General features: G+C 47.7%; 1 protein-coding gene across 6 annotated transcripts in view; it reads right to left on the reverse strand.

The window, feature by feature from the left end:
• Positions 1-5,295: 5,295 nt before the first annotated feature.
• The window catches only part of LCLAT1 (lysocardiolipin acyltransferase 1), a 117,095-nt gene continuing 101,960 nt past the window's right edge, over positions 5,296-20,430 (reverse strand). For all 6 annotated transcript variants that reach the window (XM_040611485.1, XM_040611487.1, XM_040611486.1 and 3 more), the window contains one exon: positions 5,296-9,486. In XM_040611485.1, the coding sequence (XP_040467419.1) occupies positions 8,978-9,486 (509 nt within the window). In that variant the 3' untranslated portion in view covers positions 5,296-8,977. The remainder of the gene's footprint in view (positions 9,487-20,430) is intronic.

Consider the following 20,430-nt stretch of genomic DNA (forward strand, 5'->3'; position numbering starts at 1 on the left):
CACGCGCCCAGCGCTCGCCATCGCTTTGGCACTGCCCAGCCAGGCTGGCTGCGAGCAGCACCGTGACGGCAGAGGGCTGTCGGGAAGGCTGGGGTGATATTTATGACAAGGACTGTTCTACCTATATTTGTTGTTCCCGCTGTTCATGCAGCCAGCGTGTCCTGTAATAACTTCAATAGCTTTTATGCAACGGCCAGGAGTGATGAAGCTAATTCCAGATTAGGTATTTAACCTCCCCGGTTTTATTCCAGGTCATTAGCTAAAAGCCAACAACAACCTGACCCCTTCCAGTGCCCCTTGCTATCAGATTCAGGCTGAAGCAGGGCAGAGGGCTGGTCCCACAGCGGAGGTCTCTGCTCTGGCCTTCACAGAAGCAAATAGCTCTGGGGTTTGCTTCTGGACCTCCCCTCTCCTGACGTGCCTGCCAGCCGGCTGAAGGAAAAGGGACAACTGTGACCAAACAGATTCTCACGGGGCTGGAGCCCCTTCTCACCTGCAGGAAGGGTCTGTGTCCCCCGCAGCAGCGCATCCCCAGGAGATGTCCCCAGCCCTGCTGAACCGGCCGGGAGGCAGGAGGTGCGTGACGTGCCGCTGGTCAGTGGCAGAGCCAACACTAGAGCCCAAGGTCTTTGCCCCAAGGTCTGCAGTCCAGCTGTGGGGCCGCAGGTCTGGGGTCGGCCCCAGCCTGCAGCAGAGGACACCAAGCCCCACCGCCCCTTGTCCGCAGCACCGTCCTCTACCTCCTGGCCTTAAATGATGCAGAAAGTCTGCTAAGCACTTTCCTGCTGGTAGGACTCAGCAGGAAGCAGCTAATGCAACCTCTCTTGCTCATCCATGGCACTCATGTCCAATGGGTAACAAAACCACAGGCTCCTTTCTCATTAATGCCTAATTAGGCTCTCTCTCGCTTACATAGCACTTTCTGTCATTAGCCTGGAAAGCTGAGAGCCTGCCTTTAACCTTCACATGTTGTGAACATGCCGAACACCTTGCTGTAATCTCGCACAAAACATCTCCTTGCCTTTGCTCTCAGGTGCTCCTGGAAAAGAGACGCGCGCGCACACACACACACACACACATACAACCCCTTCCCCCAGCAAGAGCAGAAAAGCAAAACATCTGGAGCAGCACAGCATCTGCAGCGAGGAGGTCGGAGGTGCCCACTGGGGGTGTGACACCTGACCACTGAGCGACCACAAGGTCAGGTTTGCCCTTGCACAGCTGCAAGAGCTCAAGCGATGGACCACAGGGGCCTGGGCTGGCTACCCTGCTCCTGGCAGCTCGTCCTGGTGTGGGAATGGAGAAGGCAGCAGAGGTCACATGCTTCCAGCTGGACTCCAGCTTCCATCACTGCTCTTTACCAGTGGCTGGGAAGGGAAGGGGAGCTCTGTCAGCCCTCCTGCTGCAGAACAGGCTTGCCAAGATCCCCCCGTGTGCTTTTAAGATGTTGCTGTGTGGGAGAGCAGCCTGGCTGTGGCAGCAGGGGACGCAGAACAAGCTCATCTACCTCTTGAGAGTGGGGCAGCGTGGTCCACACGAGCTCTGTGCAGCCAGGCTACCCCTAGAGCTTCAGCATCTCCATGTAAAGCCTGGCTGGGCATGTGGCGTGTAGGTCCTGTGCTCTGGGACCACACAGGTGTCCCGGCCCTTGGTGCAGGAGCAGGAACAGAGAGAGAAGAGCAAAGATCACAGCTGAACATCAGCCCCACTCCCACCGGCATCAGACAAAACCTCACCAAATTATTAGGTTGAACGGGGTGTGTGTGCATGTGCGTTTACGTGTGCGTGTACGTTGGCTACGTTCCAGGGAGGGGAACAGGCAGGCAGCTGAGTTACGGTACCTGGAATAAAGCACCTAGCCCTTGCTGCTGCTGGCAATGTGACATTTGCTGCCCATTATCCCGGCAGCTGTGGGTCATCTGCACTGTCCTGCCTGCAGTGGTGGGACTCGCTCCACTTGGGGACCAAGAATAACAGCTGTCCCAGACAGATGCGCAGCCTCAAGCCTGTGAGCGTTAGTGCCCAGGTAGTGCCCAGTGCTGGACACATCCCTGGCTTGCAGTAAGTGGTGTCAGTGCAATGTCCTCCCCGCCCCCACATTACCTACAGCATGTTTGAGATGGCCGAGGACCCCTGAGGGCTGTCTGTCAGCAGGTCTGCCCACAGCCGCACCATTCCCAAGCGCTCCTCTCCGGTTTCCCAGCTGACGCCTGAAGCATTGGGGTCCTGCAGAAGGATGCTCCGTGTCCCGTTGTCCCTCTGATGGCCACAAGGATCTCTCAGCGCTCAACGCAGCATCCCAGGAAGATGCCAGCACCAGCTGGCACGTGCCCACTCAGGAGACCGGCAGCGGGGGAGGAACTGGGTCCAGCCCCTCTCCCTGTGCATGTCTCCAGGGCAGGCACCTGTGGTGTCAAGCCATCCTCACCTCCTGCCTCGTGAGCCTGGCCAGCACCACTTGATCCACGTAGGACAGTGGCTCCAGGAACACGTTCTGTTTTAAGCAACTGAAGAGGGTGTCCCAAAACCTTCTCCTCTCTTGCTGCTGGGAGAGGGAGAGGAGAAGGCAGGCCTAGAGCAAGAAAGGAATCGGGAAAGTGTAATTTGCTGCCAAAAGAGGTTGGTTTAGCATTTCCTTTAAATGGCTGGTTCTGCTCCAGCGATGGGTGTCAAGGCCTGCCAGAAGCTGCATGAGGTCAGCTCCTGATCCCTCCCCAGCCAGGACTGCGCATGGAGCCTGACCCAACCGGACCCTGCGCGCTGGGAGTGGACCCCCTCCCGCCCCTGTGGCCAAGGACCCTGACCTGCTGGCTCTGATGTGCTGTGCCCACCCCAAGGCGCTGCGGAACGCCTCTGGGAAGCGGGGACCTGCCTTGCGTAGCTATAGAAAGGGCAACGAACAGCCCCGGGCAGGGAGTGCAGAGCTGTAGGGAGCAAACCTGTGGAGCTACCAGTGTGAGCAAGATCTCCCCGGTGAGCAACATCTCCCCTAAATCATTTCGGTGGATCATCTGGAAGGAATTCCAACTGCGGCGGGGGCGAGGGGGGCGAGGCAGCTCCTTGCCAAGGAGGTGAGGGAGCAGCCCGCTGCCAGGCGCTGCACGGATTGTGCCAGGCAGCGTGTGTTACAGGAGGTTTTGCAAGCTGCCCTGGAAAGCCGGGCAGCTTCCCAGCCTGCCGGTGGGAATCTCACTGACAGCAAGGCATTACTCTACCCCTAAAGCACTGGGGGCCTTGCACAGCTGCCAGGACAACAAACTGGAGGAGCTGTTTCCATGTCTTGAAACACAGGACATCAAGTGAGAAACTTGAGTATGGAACAAGAGATGGAAAGAGGCCAGCATTGGTGGGCACCAGCAGGGTAAGGACGTACAGAGGCTCCTCCCATGGGTCCTGCTGCCGACCACCCCATGGAGGATGTTTCTTTCAAGATGTCCAAGTAAACAAGTCTCTCAATGCAGACCTTTTCCTTCAGCCTCTGAAGCCAAATGACACGCTCCAGAGCAGCTGCACCCAGCGCCAGCAGGAGCCAACCCCTTCCCCAGCCCCTCTATCCCATTACCCCTAACGTTTCCCCTCCCTTCAGGTTCGGCGTTAATCAACACCCATTCCTCTGGCTCCCCAGACGCCCAGCAGCTCCAGCAGCGAGGGCGAGCCTCAAAGGTGGGCAAAGAAACAGCGCAGAGGGCCATCAGGCGGGGATGTTAGTGCCAGCTTACGGCTCTGCAGAAAGCCGTGCCCTGCGCTGCCTCCCACTCCTCCTGCAGCATCTCCTCATGCTCTCGCACCCTGTAGCAGCTCATCTTCCTCTGCCCGGGGCTGTCCCGTGGACACAGAAGCAAGGCTAACGCCTGAGCCCATTTACTCGTCCCTCCGGCAAGGCTGAAGGTGCTTCTCCGCTCCCTGCAGACGAGGGTGAAGGGGCTCTCGCCTCCTCCCTCTGACAGGCAAGATGGGAAGAGAAATTTAGGGAAGAGTGTGCTGACCACTAAAACCATTACACCCACAGCAGCCCATGTGCCCGCCCCCCTCATGCAGCCCGGCACGAAGTATCTCAGGCGGAGCAAACAGCTTCTCCTTCCCCCGAGAGCAGCAAAACACAGAGCTTTGCTCAAACTCCTCCTGCCAGTCTCCTGCATGTCCCACCACCAGGGAGAAAGTGTCACCCCACACGAAGCAGCCCAGGAAAAGGGATGACAAACCATACGGAGGCCAGACTAGAATAAAACAAAAACATCTGCTTAAAAATTCAGGGCCCAGCTCCTGCTAAAGATGCCGGGACTTTTGAGATGCCCAGCAAGGACAGAGGTGAGCTCGCTCTGCCTCTCGTCTCTCAGCACAAACCTTCTCTAGGATGAGAGGCGCTCAAGCATGTTATGAGCACAGACCGTGCTCCCTGCTCCCGGGAATCATTTCTGGTTGAGATAACTTGTGGTCTGATTGACAGTCCTCGGGAAACAAGACAACCCTCCACCCGCTGTATTGAACTGCAAAGGAGGCGCCTGGGGCAGCTGGAGGGTGAAAGCTTTGACCTCCACGACTATTATTTTCGGTAATGGCAGGTAAGATAGAGAAATCAATTTTTTCATGGCATATCTGAGCTTGGAGGAAAGAAAGAGGAAGCGACAACCATCTTTTCAGAGAGACAAGTCGCTCAATACGGAGCATGGCTCATTTTGACTTCTGGGCACTGATTTGAAAGCCTACGTAGACATGGCAAATAGCACCTGCGGCTGCAGAAACTGCTGCCAGGGTCTCCATCTCTTGTGGTCTTCCCAACACGTGCTGCCTGCTGGAAACGCGGGGGTTTCGCTAGGGCTGCTGCAGTCACGGCAAGGCTATTCCCCATCAGGTAACTAGGAGCACAGCGGCAAAAATAATTACATGGGTGGTAACAGGACACAGCTAAAGAGGAGAGGAGGACTTACCAAGGCAGCACTGCCTCACTGTCAAGCCACAGCTGGTTCTTAAGCAATACAGGTTAAGCAGCAAAGCAAGGCCAAGGTTCAGCTGCACCCCTTGCATGTTCAAAAGGTCTCCACATCCCTCTACATGAAGAGGCTAGACGCGAGGGTACGACCAGCCACCCCCCTCCAGCCTCCCACGGCAAGAAGGGAGCTGCATCACCCCAACAGCCCGGAACCAAGGGTCCGGCACCTGAGCGGGCACCGGGCTGCCCAAAGCAGGCAGCAGGGCACCGAAAACAAGGTTTCAAGGTTTGCTCCTTAGGGCAGCACACAGAATGCATGCCCAGGAGAAAAAAAAAAAAAAAAAAAGGCAAAATAGAACACATGCAATGCTTCAGGTCTTTATTGTTGCTGTAAAGTCACTGGTAAATGGTTAAAACGTTCTAAGATAATCAGTGAACTCTGAAAACTAAGGCTTTCTGTAGGTTTGTAGTATCCTGGTGTTTCCTTTCACACAGTGTACATATAAAACCAAGTTATAAAAACACAGATCTTTTTTTTTAAACAACAGACCGATGCAATGCACAAAACTAGGAACTACATTTCATATGATTAAGACAACACCTTACAGACCAGCTTCGGGCCTTGCAGCTTTGAAGCCAAGAGAGATATGTCTTGGGCTGACACCCTGCTACCCAGCTGACCTTGATGACAAACACAGATGGCAGGATTTCAGCCTTCTGTTCCGAGCAGAGAGAATGAAAACCCTGACGCTGATGAGGAAACATTTCACTGAGCAAACGAGAGGAGGATCCTTAAAGCACGTCACGGATCTCAAATAACTTTACGCCAGACCTAGGAAGACCTGCAGGTCCCGTAGACGGAGCAGTCGCTGCCGAGCAGTGCGGCTGCTGGGACCGCGAGGGAAGGGGAGCCATGGCAAACGTGCTAACGAATGAGCTGAGTCTCGTGCCAATGTGCATCCCATGAGACAGGGGTACGTGGTTCCTGGAGTACTAGCACCTTTAACCTAACAGCACTGAAAACCCTTCCAAGTGATTTACCCAGCACAAAATCATAGAATCATTTAGGGTGGAAAAGACCTTTAAGATCACAGAGTCCAACTGTAAACCTACCACTGCCAAGTCCACCACCGACCCATGTTCCTACATGCCATCTTGGTGTGTACTTTGAATAGGGAAACAGGGTGAGGACAAAACAGTCACCAAAAAAATCTGTGTATTAGTACCTTCTGAGTAAAAGGCTACAATTTGACCAAAGAGAGAAAAAACACATTCACAAAAAGATCTTCCTGCAGTTCCTTAGCCACTTTTTAAACAGAAGCTTCTACATCCACAAAGCTTTTCCTTGTTATTCAAAGTTTATCCACCCCCCACCCCCCGCCTTGCATTGCTAATTGAGCTGGAAAATGTTGCACATAATCTGAAAATTTACGTCAGTCAGAAAGCCGAGACCCTTCCCGGTGAGAGGAGGATTCTTCACTTCCCACGTGCTGCCCCACGCCACGGAGCCAGGCACTGCAAATGCGACATGAGCAGCTGACAAGATTATTCTTTCTCTTTGATCCAAATACATGAGAGAGGAGGCTGAGTTACAGATTTGCAGGATGTTTACCACATTACAGTAGGTTACGTGTTTGACTCCAGCTGGGAGAAAACCCCTCGTAAGGGTCAGCGATGGATTGCATACGATTTTCAGAGCCCAACTCTGATCACGCAGATGTTAAATCTCTCACCGCTCCACGACCAAGACTCACACTGACGTTTCTGATACATCTGAGGGCACCACAAAGTTCTCTGAGCGACTGAGAAAAGCGTAGCTGGTATTTATGTCACCGACATCGATAACCTGTCCTCCAAAGCGATTCCTGAACACTCTATATTAAGGCGATTGGAGTGGGCTGGCCATGGTTACTCCTGGTGTGAAAGCACAGCCACGGCTCAGGACAGACTAGAAACTGCCTTTTAGCTCTCCTCTGCATTAACCATAAAGGAGGTTTTTTGGTTTTCCCTTGTGATGAGCTACCTGGGATGTGCAGGGAATCGCACCAAAGGAGTATCAGGCAAAGAAAAACCAGGCGATGTCGAGTTAAGGTGCAGCCATGCCTTTGATATCACAGAATCACGTTTTAAAAAGTCCTCATAGGGCAGAAAGGATCCTTCCACTCGGGACAATGAAACACCAGCTGTCAGACATCAGGTACTCAAATATAAATACGAAAAAATCATTAAGAAACATAACCCTAAATATAAACCTAGTTTTATTCAGTTTTAAGAAAAAAGAGGTTTAAAAAAATTAGAGTAAAACAGATGGCTTCAAGTACTTTCCACGTAATAAACAACTAGTTATAAGCACAGATTAAAAAATACTTGTCACCTTGCAAGGTTGACTAGAAGCTGGTGATTCATTCAAAAAATGGCCTTTGATACAACATGTTTACTACTGTAATTTAGAAGAAAACAGATGTGTCTACCATGCTGACCCAACGCTTGAGATACTCAACACAGTACAAGATAAATTTTGCATTCTATACCTTCCCATTTCATGGCAATGCCACTCAACGTATGGCATCAGGCCACCTCTGTTCCGCTCAGACACACCTTCGTGCCATAAACAAATACTCAGTAAGTCATGAAGGGTCTGCAGCAGTACAGTTCATCAAGCGACCTAACGTTTTTTTGAGGCTGAAAACCAAACCCAGCCTGGTGTCTCAGAAGTGTTGATCCAGTGTTTATGTCTTTAACCATGTGAGCATGAACGTGACTTTTGTTATATATGACAAGGAATGCACTTGCAAGTGCCTTGTCTGAGTTTAAACCTTCAGATTTTCTGAATGTCATGAAAATAAGGGGAAGTATTATAATGGGACCCCAAAGAACCCCCAAAAGTTGGAAAAGTAATGATACCAGCAGGCAATCAAAGACAATACTGCAAAGGGAAGATGTAGCTCAGTTTCCCTGTGCTGTGAGAAGTCTGAAACCCATCTCTTGCACCTATAAGGAGACAACCACTGCATCAGGGGCATTTCAGCAGGTCTGGCTGACACGTGCAGAACAAGCAGTCTACGGACACTTTAAATGCCTTAGGAAGCAAAGTGAAAACCAAAATACATGCTTAAAAAAAAAAAAAAAAGATATTTTGCCTACTCTGAAAATTAAATGTTTTCAAGCAAATAATGTCTACAAGGAAAACGTTTTGAAAAACATTTGCCAGCTACTCAAGGGACAGACACTTGGTTTTGACTCTAGGAGAAAAAACACCAATAAACCAACAAAAAATTAGCTCCCCTATCCTGCAGCTCTGTATACTACAGGAGGAACAAGTCTCCCACAGCTAAGAGGGACAGCAAAACAGTATGAAAACAGTGAAAAATCCAAACTTAGCTGCATAGGTCTATTGAATAATCAGTTCAGATTATTTGGAGGAAGAGCCAGCACTGTTTTCTGTACTACAACACAAGACAGCAAGGCTTAAAATCCTTCTGAGTGACCAAGTCAGAACAATTGAATAGTGGTAGGTTCAGTAGTGTTTGGAAAAGCTTATGCAAAAATGTAAGTCTGAATATTTGAAATAGAAAAAAAAAAAAACGGAACAACTTCTCCTCCAACTTCTACCTACCATCAAAACATCGTTAAACTTACCAGCTTTCCAAATCCGGTGCTTCCCTTATGACAATGCGATTGTACAGAAATCATACCTCTGTCTCCTTTAGCTGGACAGTTTGGGTTTCTGCATGAAAGTTCAGTGCATGTCACAATTATTATCATCCTTATGATTGTTCGGTAATCCAGCAATTTGTTTCTTAATTACAGCAGAATGCAGTTGCTAGCTGCTTGCAGAGGCAATGTTGAAATTACATTCAGAGATAAAAACTACTACTTTCACGTGTAGCAATAACTAACATTTTTCTTTCTCTTCACAGAATCGAGTGCAAATGTCTAACAATGGCAATAATAAAAGACAATTCTCATGCAAAAATTCTTCCCTGTGCATAAAATTTGCAGGACATCTCAAAATCACCCATTTTTACATCTTTCTTTACCCCAGAACTAATTGGTTTTTATTTTCGTGTTATGAAATTTCTGTTGCTTTTTAAAATATCGATGACAAGCGAGTTCAATTAGTTCCAGCCCACCAAATATCTTTTGCTGCACGACAAAAAAGATGATCATGGCTGCAAAATACCACTGCACAAAGCTGTACAGGTACAGCAGCGCCAGCATACCCAGTGGGAACACTGTCCAATACAGGAGCGAGATGCACTTAACCGTGAGGACCCTGAGCTCGGATTTACACGGAGGAATAATGCTTTGCCCTGTTGCACTGAAGCATTTTCCACCTTCGTAGAAGTGCCGGAGTCTCTCCTCTTTCTCTTCCCAACGCTGCCGGCACCAAAGCTGCAGCTCCTCCTTAGAAGTGGGCACTGTTTCTATGGGATATCTCTGGACGTGGAAGTGAATCTCCTTAGGGAAGTTGCCATTCAGAAGGTGCTTCTCTGTCTGAGGAATGTTTTGGGGGTATGCCACAGTTATGTCATGGATAGCATCAAGATTGTCACCTAGAACAAATAGTTTGGGGAAAAAAGATCAATACAGATCATGCAATCATCAGAATGCTAATTCGCTCCAAGCTGTGATTAAAAAACGTCCAACCTGTGGCAGAGATCCCAAAGACATGTTAGCTATGCAGCAAATGGTTTATCTCCTAAAATCTCTAAAGGCTGTGAAAGGTCAAACTTTTCCCAATTATTATCTGTTCTGAATCTGAGCAAAAAAACTTTGGGAACAGAATTATACACAGTTCAAACTAACCTAGAATCACAACAGGGAGTAAAAGGATTAAGTAAAATTTAAAGGAGAGAAGATGCACATCTTGTCTTGGATAAAGAGCACAGTACCTGAGACTAATCTTCAGTTATTCATACCTGTGCTGCAAGCTGGATGCTTTTAACTAATGAAATCACACACAATCCTAACTCACTGAAGATTGAGAAAACATATGTGAAACATACAGCAGCTAAATATCAGAGGCTCATTAAATCTAGGGTATCTCACAAAGGATGAGGAGCACCTCTGTAGCTCAGCCAGCTTTGCAGAGCACTCCAGTCAGCACAATTCCCCCAAACCTGACCAGCCGGTCCTGCCAGGAGGCGAAGCTGCTCCCTACCGCGCTCCACATCTGGTGAAGACAAAGTACAACACAAATGGTGGAGAAGGCCAGCTTTAAGTAAACCACATGTAGTTAGCCGTTTGGGTAAAGCGAGTATAGTTAACCATTTAAAAAGCAACCACAGATTAGAAATTCAAGGGAATACTGAAACCCCCTCTACTCTTCATTCCCACGCCTGGTTGACCCAACACTCTCGAAAGGATTTCAATACTGCCAAAGTGGGGTTTGCTAACACATCTTTGTACTAAGCGTTTTTTACATTTTGCACTTCCCAAATACCCTCTTTATCCCCCGGCCTCTGACCAGACATTCTTTTTCGATTTCATAAAGTAAATTCTGCTAGTGTAAAACCGATCTAAAAATAGGCACACGGTGCACTGGATGTTGCATAACTGTTAAGTTCTGCCAGCAGTGATTTATCCCGCTGTTTTTATTTGGCTGGCTGGCTCAGGGCAAAATAGAATCAGAGACTAAAAGCTGTCTCCAGTCGCAGCGACTGAAGCCCCTCGTTCTCACAGCTGATGTCACTTCTTGCAAAGATGATCAAAACCTAGTCTTTAGCCCTGCTGCCCCTTTTCATTTGCTTCCCTTCCCTGGCATTTTGGCTTTCCTTTACAGCTCTAAAAATGACAAGGACAGAATAGAAAGCTACTTTAAAAGGCCACGTTCAAAATGATGCATCTAAAGTTCGACTCCAAATACCGTAAGAGGGGGGAAAACCCTATTCAGCTTTTCAGAGTCTTTTATAACTGTGCTGTCTTACAACGCTCTTTCTCGGACAGTTTCGTGGTAGGTTACTTGGGTTTTTAAAGAGCTATATATGGCTCCTCAGAGGCGATGATCAGAGCAAAACTCAGTACTCCAGCTTTTGTCTAGCTATGGGATCACATCCCATCTAAGCAGAGCATCACTCTATTCTGCACAGGTAAAACCTTTCGGATCTCCTTCCAAGGGATGCTAAAATTGAACGTGTCCTAGAAACCCAGCCCCTGCAAAGGGAAAGGCTGGCCAGCCCGCTGCACCTTAGCACAAAGCATTCTTATTTTGAGAACAGCTCGCATTTTTCCACCCCCTACTCCAAATACTTCTGCCATCAAAGGAACTACAGTCCTCCTACAGACCAGACATCCCCTAGTTCCTGGCCCAGCCAGGGGAAGGGCTGCTACACGCCTCTAAGAGATACCCGGCTCTTACAGCCTGTCTTCCTCCTGATCCTCCATAGCTCCCCAGGTCCTAGCAGCACATAAAACCTACACACTTCACCTCAAGAAGGAGGCCAGAAAAGTTCAGTCCCCTGAGATCCTTGTATGAAAAAAGCCTTCTATGAAAACTGGTTTGGGCTACATGAGTTTCTCACCCATCCTACACTCATTTGTGTCTTTGCAGCTAAACAGTCAGTCTGCCATTATATGCAAATATTCTTGGAAAATCAAGGCTTTACACATAAGGACCACTGGCATACAGATGACAGACAATAAATCATCAGATTTGCCTAAGACACAGGTTTTCTGACCGTGCAAGTGGGACGGCAGGACTGGGCAGGACTCCCTGCACCCACACAGCTGGTCTGATCTCAACATGCAGATATATTTCTACCTGTGAATTCCTGACCAGGAACAGGGTAGCCTCTACTCCCGTCCATATGGATTTGCAGCACCCCCAGGCAGATACCTACCAGCAGGGCTTCATGCCAGACTGTAGAAAGTCTACGCTGCATTGTGGCTTCTAAATTAGTTACCCAGAACAAATCTCAAAGAGCTGCATACAGGAGGTGGACATCATTCTTTCTGCGTTACACATGGGGAAACTGAGGCAAAGGACGATTACTTGACCCGCTCAGCGTGTCCAACTTGAACCAGTATCTATCTCCTAATTCCCAGCTGCAAGGTTCATCTATTAAAGCATATTTTACACAAGAAGAAATGAAACTTCAAAGGTAGATTTAGCATATCTGAAAGCACAGAAACATCAGAAAGAGAGAAGACCAGAACACCAGGTTTCATATGCAAAAGGATTAGAGCCCTTCTCAACAGGCCCCTTGTTTGGGTCATACATATTCAAAACCTTCCCTCAAACGGCTGCCTGAAGCTTTAATTCCCCGGCAAGGCAAGCCTGTGGAAAGGACCAGCTTCAATCAGTTTTCTACAGCTGCTGAAAGAAGCACGCCCTGCTAGCGTTACATGCAGTAAAGCTGCGGGATCCACCCTGCACACTTGAACAAAAAGGTTCCGTGTATTCTCCGCTGATTTATCAACGGCATCTTTTAATATGGACAGGGTCGATGCATCACTGCCAAACATGCTACAAGCTAATCTGCTGAAAAGAAGAAAAGTTACCGCAGCAGATGAAGGTAGAACTTTCATGAGCAGGGACAGAACTCACTTAGCCTAGGTCTAACCAGGCAGTTTTGAACCTGCGTTCTTGACTCCAGCATCTTTACTGTCTGTTTCCCTCTGAAGTTCAGCGCGCTGTCTGCCGTCTAGAGATCAACACCTAACAGCACGTGTCTCAGAGCAACAGCAAGGTGCCAGTCAACCAGCAAAGAAAGCGATCCTAAGTGAAGACACAGGGCAGTCACTGATTTTAGAGTTGTTTTTTTTTCCACCTGAATTTAAAGATCTGCTTAAAAAAACTGCTTTGCACATTTTAAGAAGAAATTGCCCTAAGGGAAGCTGCATCGTTCTACTTCTCCAGTGGGTCAAAAAATGAAGCAAGCAAGCGTATTTGTTCATAGTTCAGAGAACTGATGGTGGACAAACCACATCTGAGGGATCTTTATCCTGCACGTATCCACATCATACTAGGGAAAGAATGAAGGACAGAGGCAATCAAATAATATAATCAGAGCTATGCATCTGAGATCTAATTAACTTAAGAAACTGTCCTTAAGCCTAAAATGTCAGGCAGGTAGCCCAGCTCTCCAGGACGAAGCAACACGGGTTTCAGTAGCTTTACAGCCACATGACCTTCCTCCCGCAGCAGTAGAACTACGCATCCTTTATACCCATGAACAATACCCTGTCTTTACAAAAGCACCTCAGAAAAGGAAAGCTTACTACAGTGCTCAGGAGTGAACATAAAGTTTATTTGTAATTATTGCTAAGCTGCTATAAACTGCATAACATGCAGATGATTAATCCACGTGGCAGCCTCCATTTTGGGATGACAAAATGCCTCAAAAGCGCTGTTGTTCTTCTTTTTAACCTTTCTGTGCTCCAATCAAAGTTATTTATCTTTCAGGCTCTGTTGACACATGACATTACTTCAAGCCATTACAATGCAGAGCTGGTTGCTTTGGGCACTGCGCTCAAGAGCTGTCCGAGGAAGAACTTACCAGGCTCAGGACCAAAACAACAGCATCAGAGAGATACCTTCTTAAAAAAAACCAAACATCTCCAAGGAAAAAGGAAGATGTCTTCCTTCACTGCACCAGCTGTTCCATCACAATTTTTATTCTACGTTAGAAGTTGCAGCATCTGGTAGCCCAGCAGAGGAGGGCTTGCTGCAGCAGCCCGCCCCAGCTAGGGGTGAGCCTGAGCACACAGCTCCAACACACACGTGTGATACAGATGGGCAGCCATGGGCCAACGTGCACAAACCCCACGGCACTTGAGCCACCAGAACGGCCTCATCATGTCCCACTCGCTGGTTGATTAGGATGTCAGTGGGAATTATATCGATATATATTACATACAGGCTACGGATCCCTCCAGCAACTGGCGCAGACAGCCTATGCTGCAGCTGGTCCTGGGTTCTTGGTCCTTCCAGGCGCTGGCACCTGGACACGTGAGTCCCTGGGGCCACAGCCCCCCTGCTGCGGCTGGTACGTACCTCTTGCACACACTGTCAGTCCCTCTAGCAACTGGCCTTAGACACTCCAGGCCACCCAGCAGCTGCCCTTCGGATCCCCTCTTCTCCAGCTGCCTCGTGCAGAGACAGACAAACATACAAACTGGTCCCAGCTGACCCCAGACCTCACAGGCTCCTCAGCCACCAGCTTGGACCTTGCAGTCCCTCCAGCAGCCAAATTGTGACCATCTGACCAAGCCTTATGGCCACTTTGACACCCAGCTCCCAAGCCTTTTACCCTACTTGCCCACTAGTCCTGCTTGATAGCCGCTAGTGACTGCACACTGACATATGCACCCACACAACGGACACGGACCCTCCTGTCTCCAGTTTCTGGCACCTGGACCTCTATATGCACACCCACAGGGTCCTCTCACCCAGGAAAACAATTAGAAATGGGGATTAATGAGAAGATGGGGCAGACGGAGCCAGGTAAGAGCACTGACCAGCCCCATTACATGGGACCAGCCCTTTTTACTCCTTATTCCTCTACTTCCCCAAACTTGTTCTTCCCAAACCACCTTGAACCATCCCTTTCCCCACTTTTGGTTCCTCCTCTAAATATCCCATCATAAATTTTGTACAATCCTCAAACGTTCCTCTTGGGCACCTGGTATCGAGTCCCAGAGGCCTGCAAGCAGCAGTGAGGGGACGGACGGCAGCCTCTCCCCCTGACTTGCTGATGGGTGTCACCCCTGGCCCACAGGCCGATGGCTTCCCTGTGACACCCTCGGAGCAGCTGGGGCAGGGGTCTGCTTCTCCATCTGGGTTTTCCCTGCCTGTCCTTCGCACGTGCGCAGACTTACCTTTCATCTCACCTATTACAAAACCTCACAGCCAAGGGCCTCTTACTAGGTACAAAATAATGAAGTCACAGGTAAACTGAAAACTACTTTCAATTGTGTGTGTGTTCCACGATACCGTGTCAGCACGGTATTTTAATTCCACGCGGAAAAACCTCAACCTGAATGCAAAAGGCAGGATTAAACTACTTGCAGCTTCTTTCAAACACATTCACAAAGAGAACAGTTGCAATTGGTGAAAACTGCCAGAAGTGATGCTCAGCCCCACAGCACAGCCCCAAATAAGAGGGCTAGCTGGAAGGATGCATCCCCTCTGCTACAAGCATCACTCGGGAGCTCAAGCACTGCTTGTTCCTCAGTTATGATTCACGTCAGTAACAAGGACACTTGCTCACAGCCGGGACCGAGCAATGCTGAGCAAGCTCACTGCAAGACAAAAGGATCTACATAAGCAGCGCCTTGAGGGCCAAAATGATGATTCAGAACAGAAGCTCTTCAAGCCAAAATGACCATCAGTGAGCCAAAAATTGGATGGTCCCCAGGTAAATTCATGTAATGAACTGCTCCGACTCTCAGCAGCCTGGAATGGGACAGGCAGCCGAGTCTCCTTGGCATTAACAGTGGTGGCTACTACCCATTTCCATACCTAGCAAGGATCTCAGCAGCTGTAATTTGTCCTACTTTAGTTATCATTGACGCTACTTTAAATCTTACAAGGAGATTATACAGCCTCTTCCCCTGCATTGATCCAGCAGAGAAGATGCTATTCTTAACCACAGTACATCACAGAACCACGTGCCAATGAGTTATTGAGCCAGAATGGCAAGAGGTATATTGAGAGGCTCTCGTAACAAAATATTTGTGATCACCTTAAAATAAGCTGTTCTGTGAAAAGTGGGACCAATATGTGAGGCCCTTGTCCATTCCACCTCCCACCACAATACAGCTATAACTGCTTTCTCCTGCAAAGCAGCAGACCTGTCCCTTCATCACACAGCTCCAGATGCTTCCACGGTTTTCAGGCTTCCATAAAACGCTGGCTGTAGCTCCGCCCAACCCCCACCCCTTAGTATCCTCAACCTTGCAAGCATTCCCTTAGGAAACTCAACAGAAGGATGCTTCACATTTCCATAAACTAATCAGCAACATAACTGAAGCAGAGATGGAAACCACTAGGACAAAACTAGTGATGCTTCACAGTATCTGAGTATTGTACGTTAGTTTTGAAACAAAGACACGGTTTTGGACATTAAAATAAAAGCCACCTAAAACTGCTCACTGGGAAATATTACTGTCTTGGCTCCTGAGATTTGAGTAGTTTTTCTTTGAGAACACAGTATCAAGAGGGAGTAGCTTCAAGGATTTAAAGCCCCTCCTGGGAAGTATCATCCTTGTGAAGATTTAAAACTTCAGGCAGCCCTCTTTAAAGCAGCGGTGTCAGCCAGGGTTAATCTAAATCACTTTCAACTCAGTAGTTATTGGAAATCTTTTTTGGGTAAGTGTAGCAATCAAATAAGCAAACAAAAAAAGACAGAATGATAATGCTGGCCTTGATTAACAGAGAAGAGCAATCCTGCATACCAATTCTTCCTCTAGCTATACTGATTTTCCACAGGCATTGTGACACAAGGAGAGAGGAAGACCTTCCACCTGTCCACACCAAGGTGTTAGAGAAACTACACCTCTTGCCCTTGAGGGCTGGAGCCTGGGGAAGGGGCAGCCCTGGCTGCTTTCTGCTCCCCAGCAGGAAGGAAATGTGCTCTGGGTGCTGCACACAGGAGCAGAGGGATACTGGGATCCCCCGCCAGGTACCTCCATCCCGGTTGGTAGTAAGATCAAGGACATCCTGGTAGCTATCAGCAATTATTACATGTACTTAATTCTTTTTTAAAACACGTTTAAATCACACAGTTTTGCAGCCTGATGACATCTCATTAATGTGTAAAACTAACTGAAGTTGTTGTGGGGGCAGGATTTGCTTTGAAATCTCTGCAAATACCTCGTTTAATTATTTTAAGACCAGACAGGAATGTTATCATCATCTAATCTGATCTTCTGAATAACACAGGCCACAGGAGCTTATGCAGAATGCTTTCAGTTTTGCCATGGGATGTTTTAAGACAGATATCCTGCCTTGCCTTAAAGCTTTTAATGTGAGATAGGCAATTCCTCTAATTAATCAGGGGTGTGTGTGTACACATTACTTTTATACTTTTACTTCCTGACCACATAACTCAGATAAATTAAAGAGCTGTCTGTGGTTATGCAGGTAAGTGTCGGTCTGATCCTAAGTTGCTCCTGAACGAGCAAAACCTACCAAGCTTCTGAAATCTCAATACGAAGCGTGTTTTTAAAAGCTCAAATCCCTCTTGTAGCTCTGAGTCTCTTCTAATATTTTTAGAAATATTTTACAAAGTGTGGGTGCTGGAGCCAGGTAGAACTTTCCAAAACAGCCTCATCAAGTTAATACATAGACATTTAGTACTAACATCCCCACTTGTTTTTTTTGTTTTATGCCTCCAAAGACTATGTCCTTTCTTGTAGCTACAGCACCGCTGTCAGAGCTGGTATTTAGCCCTGTTTATTAATCATTATAAAGCCCTTTGCCATATCCTGGAAGGCAACGGAGCCCACAAGCCACGGCGAGCATGCCAGGAGGACACTTGGGTAGGATCTGAAGCGACACGTAGCAGGGCTGAGACGCAAACCCCACCGTTCCCCAACACCAAGCCCACGGAGCCTCCGCTACCGAGGTGGGCAGCCGTCTCCATGGGGATCAGGCGCTGCTGAAAGGGGACGGGGTGGCCGGCAGGTCCCGCTCCTCAGCTTCTGGGACTTTTCTTCCAGGCGAGGGGAACAGAGCCTGGCACCACATCCACGAAAGGCTGTTGATCCCCAGTTGAGTCAGGGCACACAAACAAGCTGTGGGAGAGTTTTCCACTTTCACCTGTGACAGAGCCTGCGATTCTCCCACCCCAGGCTGCTTGCTAACTGGCTTCACTTTTGTTACTTTAACATATCTCTGCCCTCATCCTCTCCATAAGCCAACAAATGAGGACTGCAGTTAAGCAAACAATAATTTATCCCCTGTAAATTTATTTATTTTTTTTTTTGCAAATCAGCATCACTACACTGACCTTTTAATGCCAATAAAATCTAGTCAACTTAAATGCCTCTTACAGATCGAACGATTCTTTGCAGGACTATAAACCAATGTTTATATTGGTTTATATATCCAACTGGGACAGCAGAGACAGATCTCCCCTCTTTTCTATCGGCATGCAAGGGATGCTCTTTTCTTCAGCAGAAACACCTGCCAGCTCCCTTCCTCCTCTCCGAACCAAAGCAGAGCTGAGACAAGAAGGAAGACACGGCGTAGTTCAGTTATGGTATGAAAATGTGGGAAAGCCGGGAAAGCTAAGAGCAGATCAAGAAATATATTACCCTGGTCTGCAAGTTAAAATACACCGAGTGCTAAACTGATTCTTATTTTGTGGATTAAACTGTACAAAAATACTTCGGCACGTGTCGAACCAAAGTGAAGTACAGAAGATTTAGCTCATAATTACTGCAGGCACTGTTTGTACAGCTATGCTTTACGGGATAAACATGGGTTGTGGTGCTGGATTTCATGCGTTTCAGAACAGCTTACAACCTCCACGAAGGTTTTACAGACACAGCTCTACCTTGCCACCTCCCAGGACACGGCTGCTCCGACCCAGCTGCAGGCAAAGCCACAGCCAGCTCGGCTGAACCACCGCACCGGGCTGCCGGGTACTGCTGTCAGCACAACCTGACCAACGCCTTCAGCAGCCCAGTCTGCTCGTCTAAAAGAGGAATCTCCGAGTAGGCAAGGGAGGGGGGTGCAGGGGAGAGGGGGTCCCATCCCCTCCCGACGGGGAACACGTCAACCCAGTGGCTCCATCGACAAGCCCGCCCAGAGGCTGCTGCCCTTCCGCCTTCCCTCCCTGGCTCCGAAGGGTTATTTTACAAATTGCAAAGCAAAAGCTGGTCAGAGCTATAAATAAAACACAAAAATATGTGGAGAGGAGGGAGCGAAGGGATAAAAGGGTTGGAATAACAAGTTATTTTCAGTTGCTAGGGATGACCAGGCATAACTGACTCACCACTTTATCATTCCCAAACTATATTTATCAAATCCAGATAACAAAAATGCCATGTTTATTCCCCCCCGCCCCCCAGCATATCTGCTCTCTCCTGGCCTCCCATACTTCAAGTCTACTCTACACACACATATAGAATTTGGTTTTCATAGCTATATTACATGTTAGGAAGGAGAAAACAGGTTTTTTCTAGGCTTATAGTACATCGCTACTTTTTTCTTACAGAAAAATCCTATTTCATGTAACAGAGATGCACTAGTATGCAACCCTCCAACTCCACTAAGCCCCAACAAGAATTTCCTGGCAAACAGTCAACAAACTCAGACAAGAATCACAATTATGCTTGAAATGAAGATAATTTACTATACTGGAGTGAAATAATTTTAAAAAGCATCACATAGTCTACCTTGTCATGATAAGATGTCTTGCTAGACAGGCACATGTACGTAGTTTAGGAAATGGCTGATTTATTATGATTTTTAAAAAGAAAGCTAAACTAGTCATCCAAGCATTGCTAGAAGGCTAAGTATCATGACAATTAAGAAAAAATAAGACATCAAATACCCTTAAACTAAATCATACACATGCAGACACACAGAGATTATTCTTATCTTTAATATCAGAGTATCCACCTAGTTCCTGTGCTACTTGTTGGGCATTTAAAATCACTGGGAATTTGAAAGAGAAGTAATTCACCCCTGTACATTTCTTTGCCCTCTGCCTGGATGAACAATCTCTCTCCAATGCAGATGGAATTAAGCATCAATCCCTACAGCAGCAAACCCCGCACTGCTCGAGGTAAGCCAGTCCTGCTGTTCCATCTGCAATTTCCACTGTCATTTCTGACTGGTCCTACTGAGTTAACAGTAAAGCAAACCACCTTGCAACGGTTTACACACACAACTGTCACAGCAATGATGCTCCACATTGCAGGATGTTCCTGCTAGGTAAACAACATAGGTGGCTTAAACCCTAGGATTTTTGGAAAAGTGCTACATTTTTAAAGATGTAAGGAGTAAGCACTTTGCATGAACTGCCATGCTATAGCACAAAAGCACGTGCTAGCTTTCAGGATCCCAATTAAAATACAAGCATTAAATGGATTACCCTTCCTAATCTCCCTGTTCATTCTATTAATGTTACCCATTTTCCCCAGTTCTTCCACAGCCATTGCTTATACTCTTTTCAAATAAATCTCTTTTTTTTTTCAATAGTTCTAGGATTTGCCAGTATGTAGGGTAGGAAATCTTCTCATAATTTTCTCATGGTTTTTAATCATTTTCTCATTGTCTTAGACAAACATTAGACCCCAGCCAACCTGCAGACTGATCACGCAACTTGCTTTGTCTTCGTCTTTTGTGAAGTCACTACAAAACCAGTGGGAGGCACTGTGAAGAGCAGAAAAAAAAAATTCACCACAGATATTCAAAAGGAAGCAGTTGTGGCAGTTCTCGCTCGGTAATCGAGAGATCAAGGTGCACCATCTCAGAAACACTGTGGACTTCTCACTTTCTGCCAGCCCTTATTTCATGCCCATGGAAGGATGGTGCTATGAAT

This window comes from Falco naumanni, chromosome 12 (genome assembly GCF_017639655.2).
Source record: "Falco naumanni isolate bFalNau1 chromosome 12, bFalNau1.pat, whole genome shotgun sequence".
NCBI classification, from domain to species: domain Eukaryota; kingdom Metazoa; phylum Chordata; class Aves; order Falconiformes; family Falconidae; genus Falco; species Falco naumanni.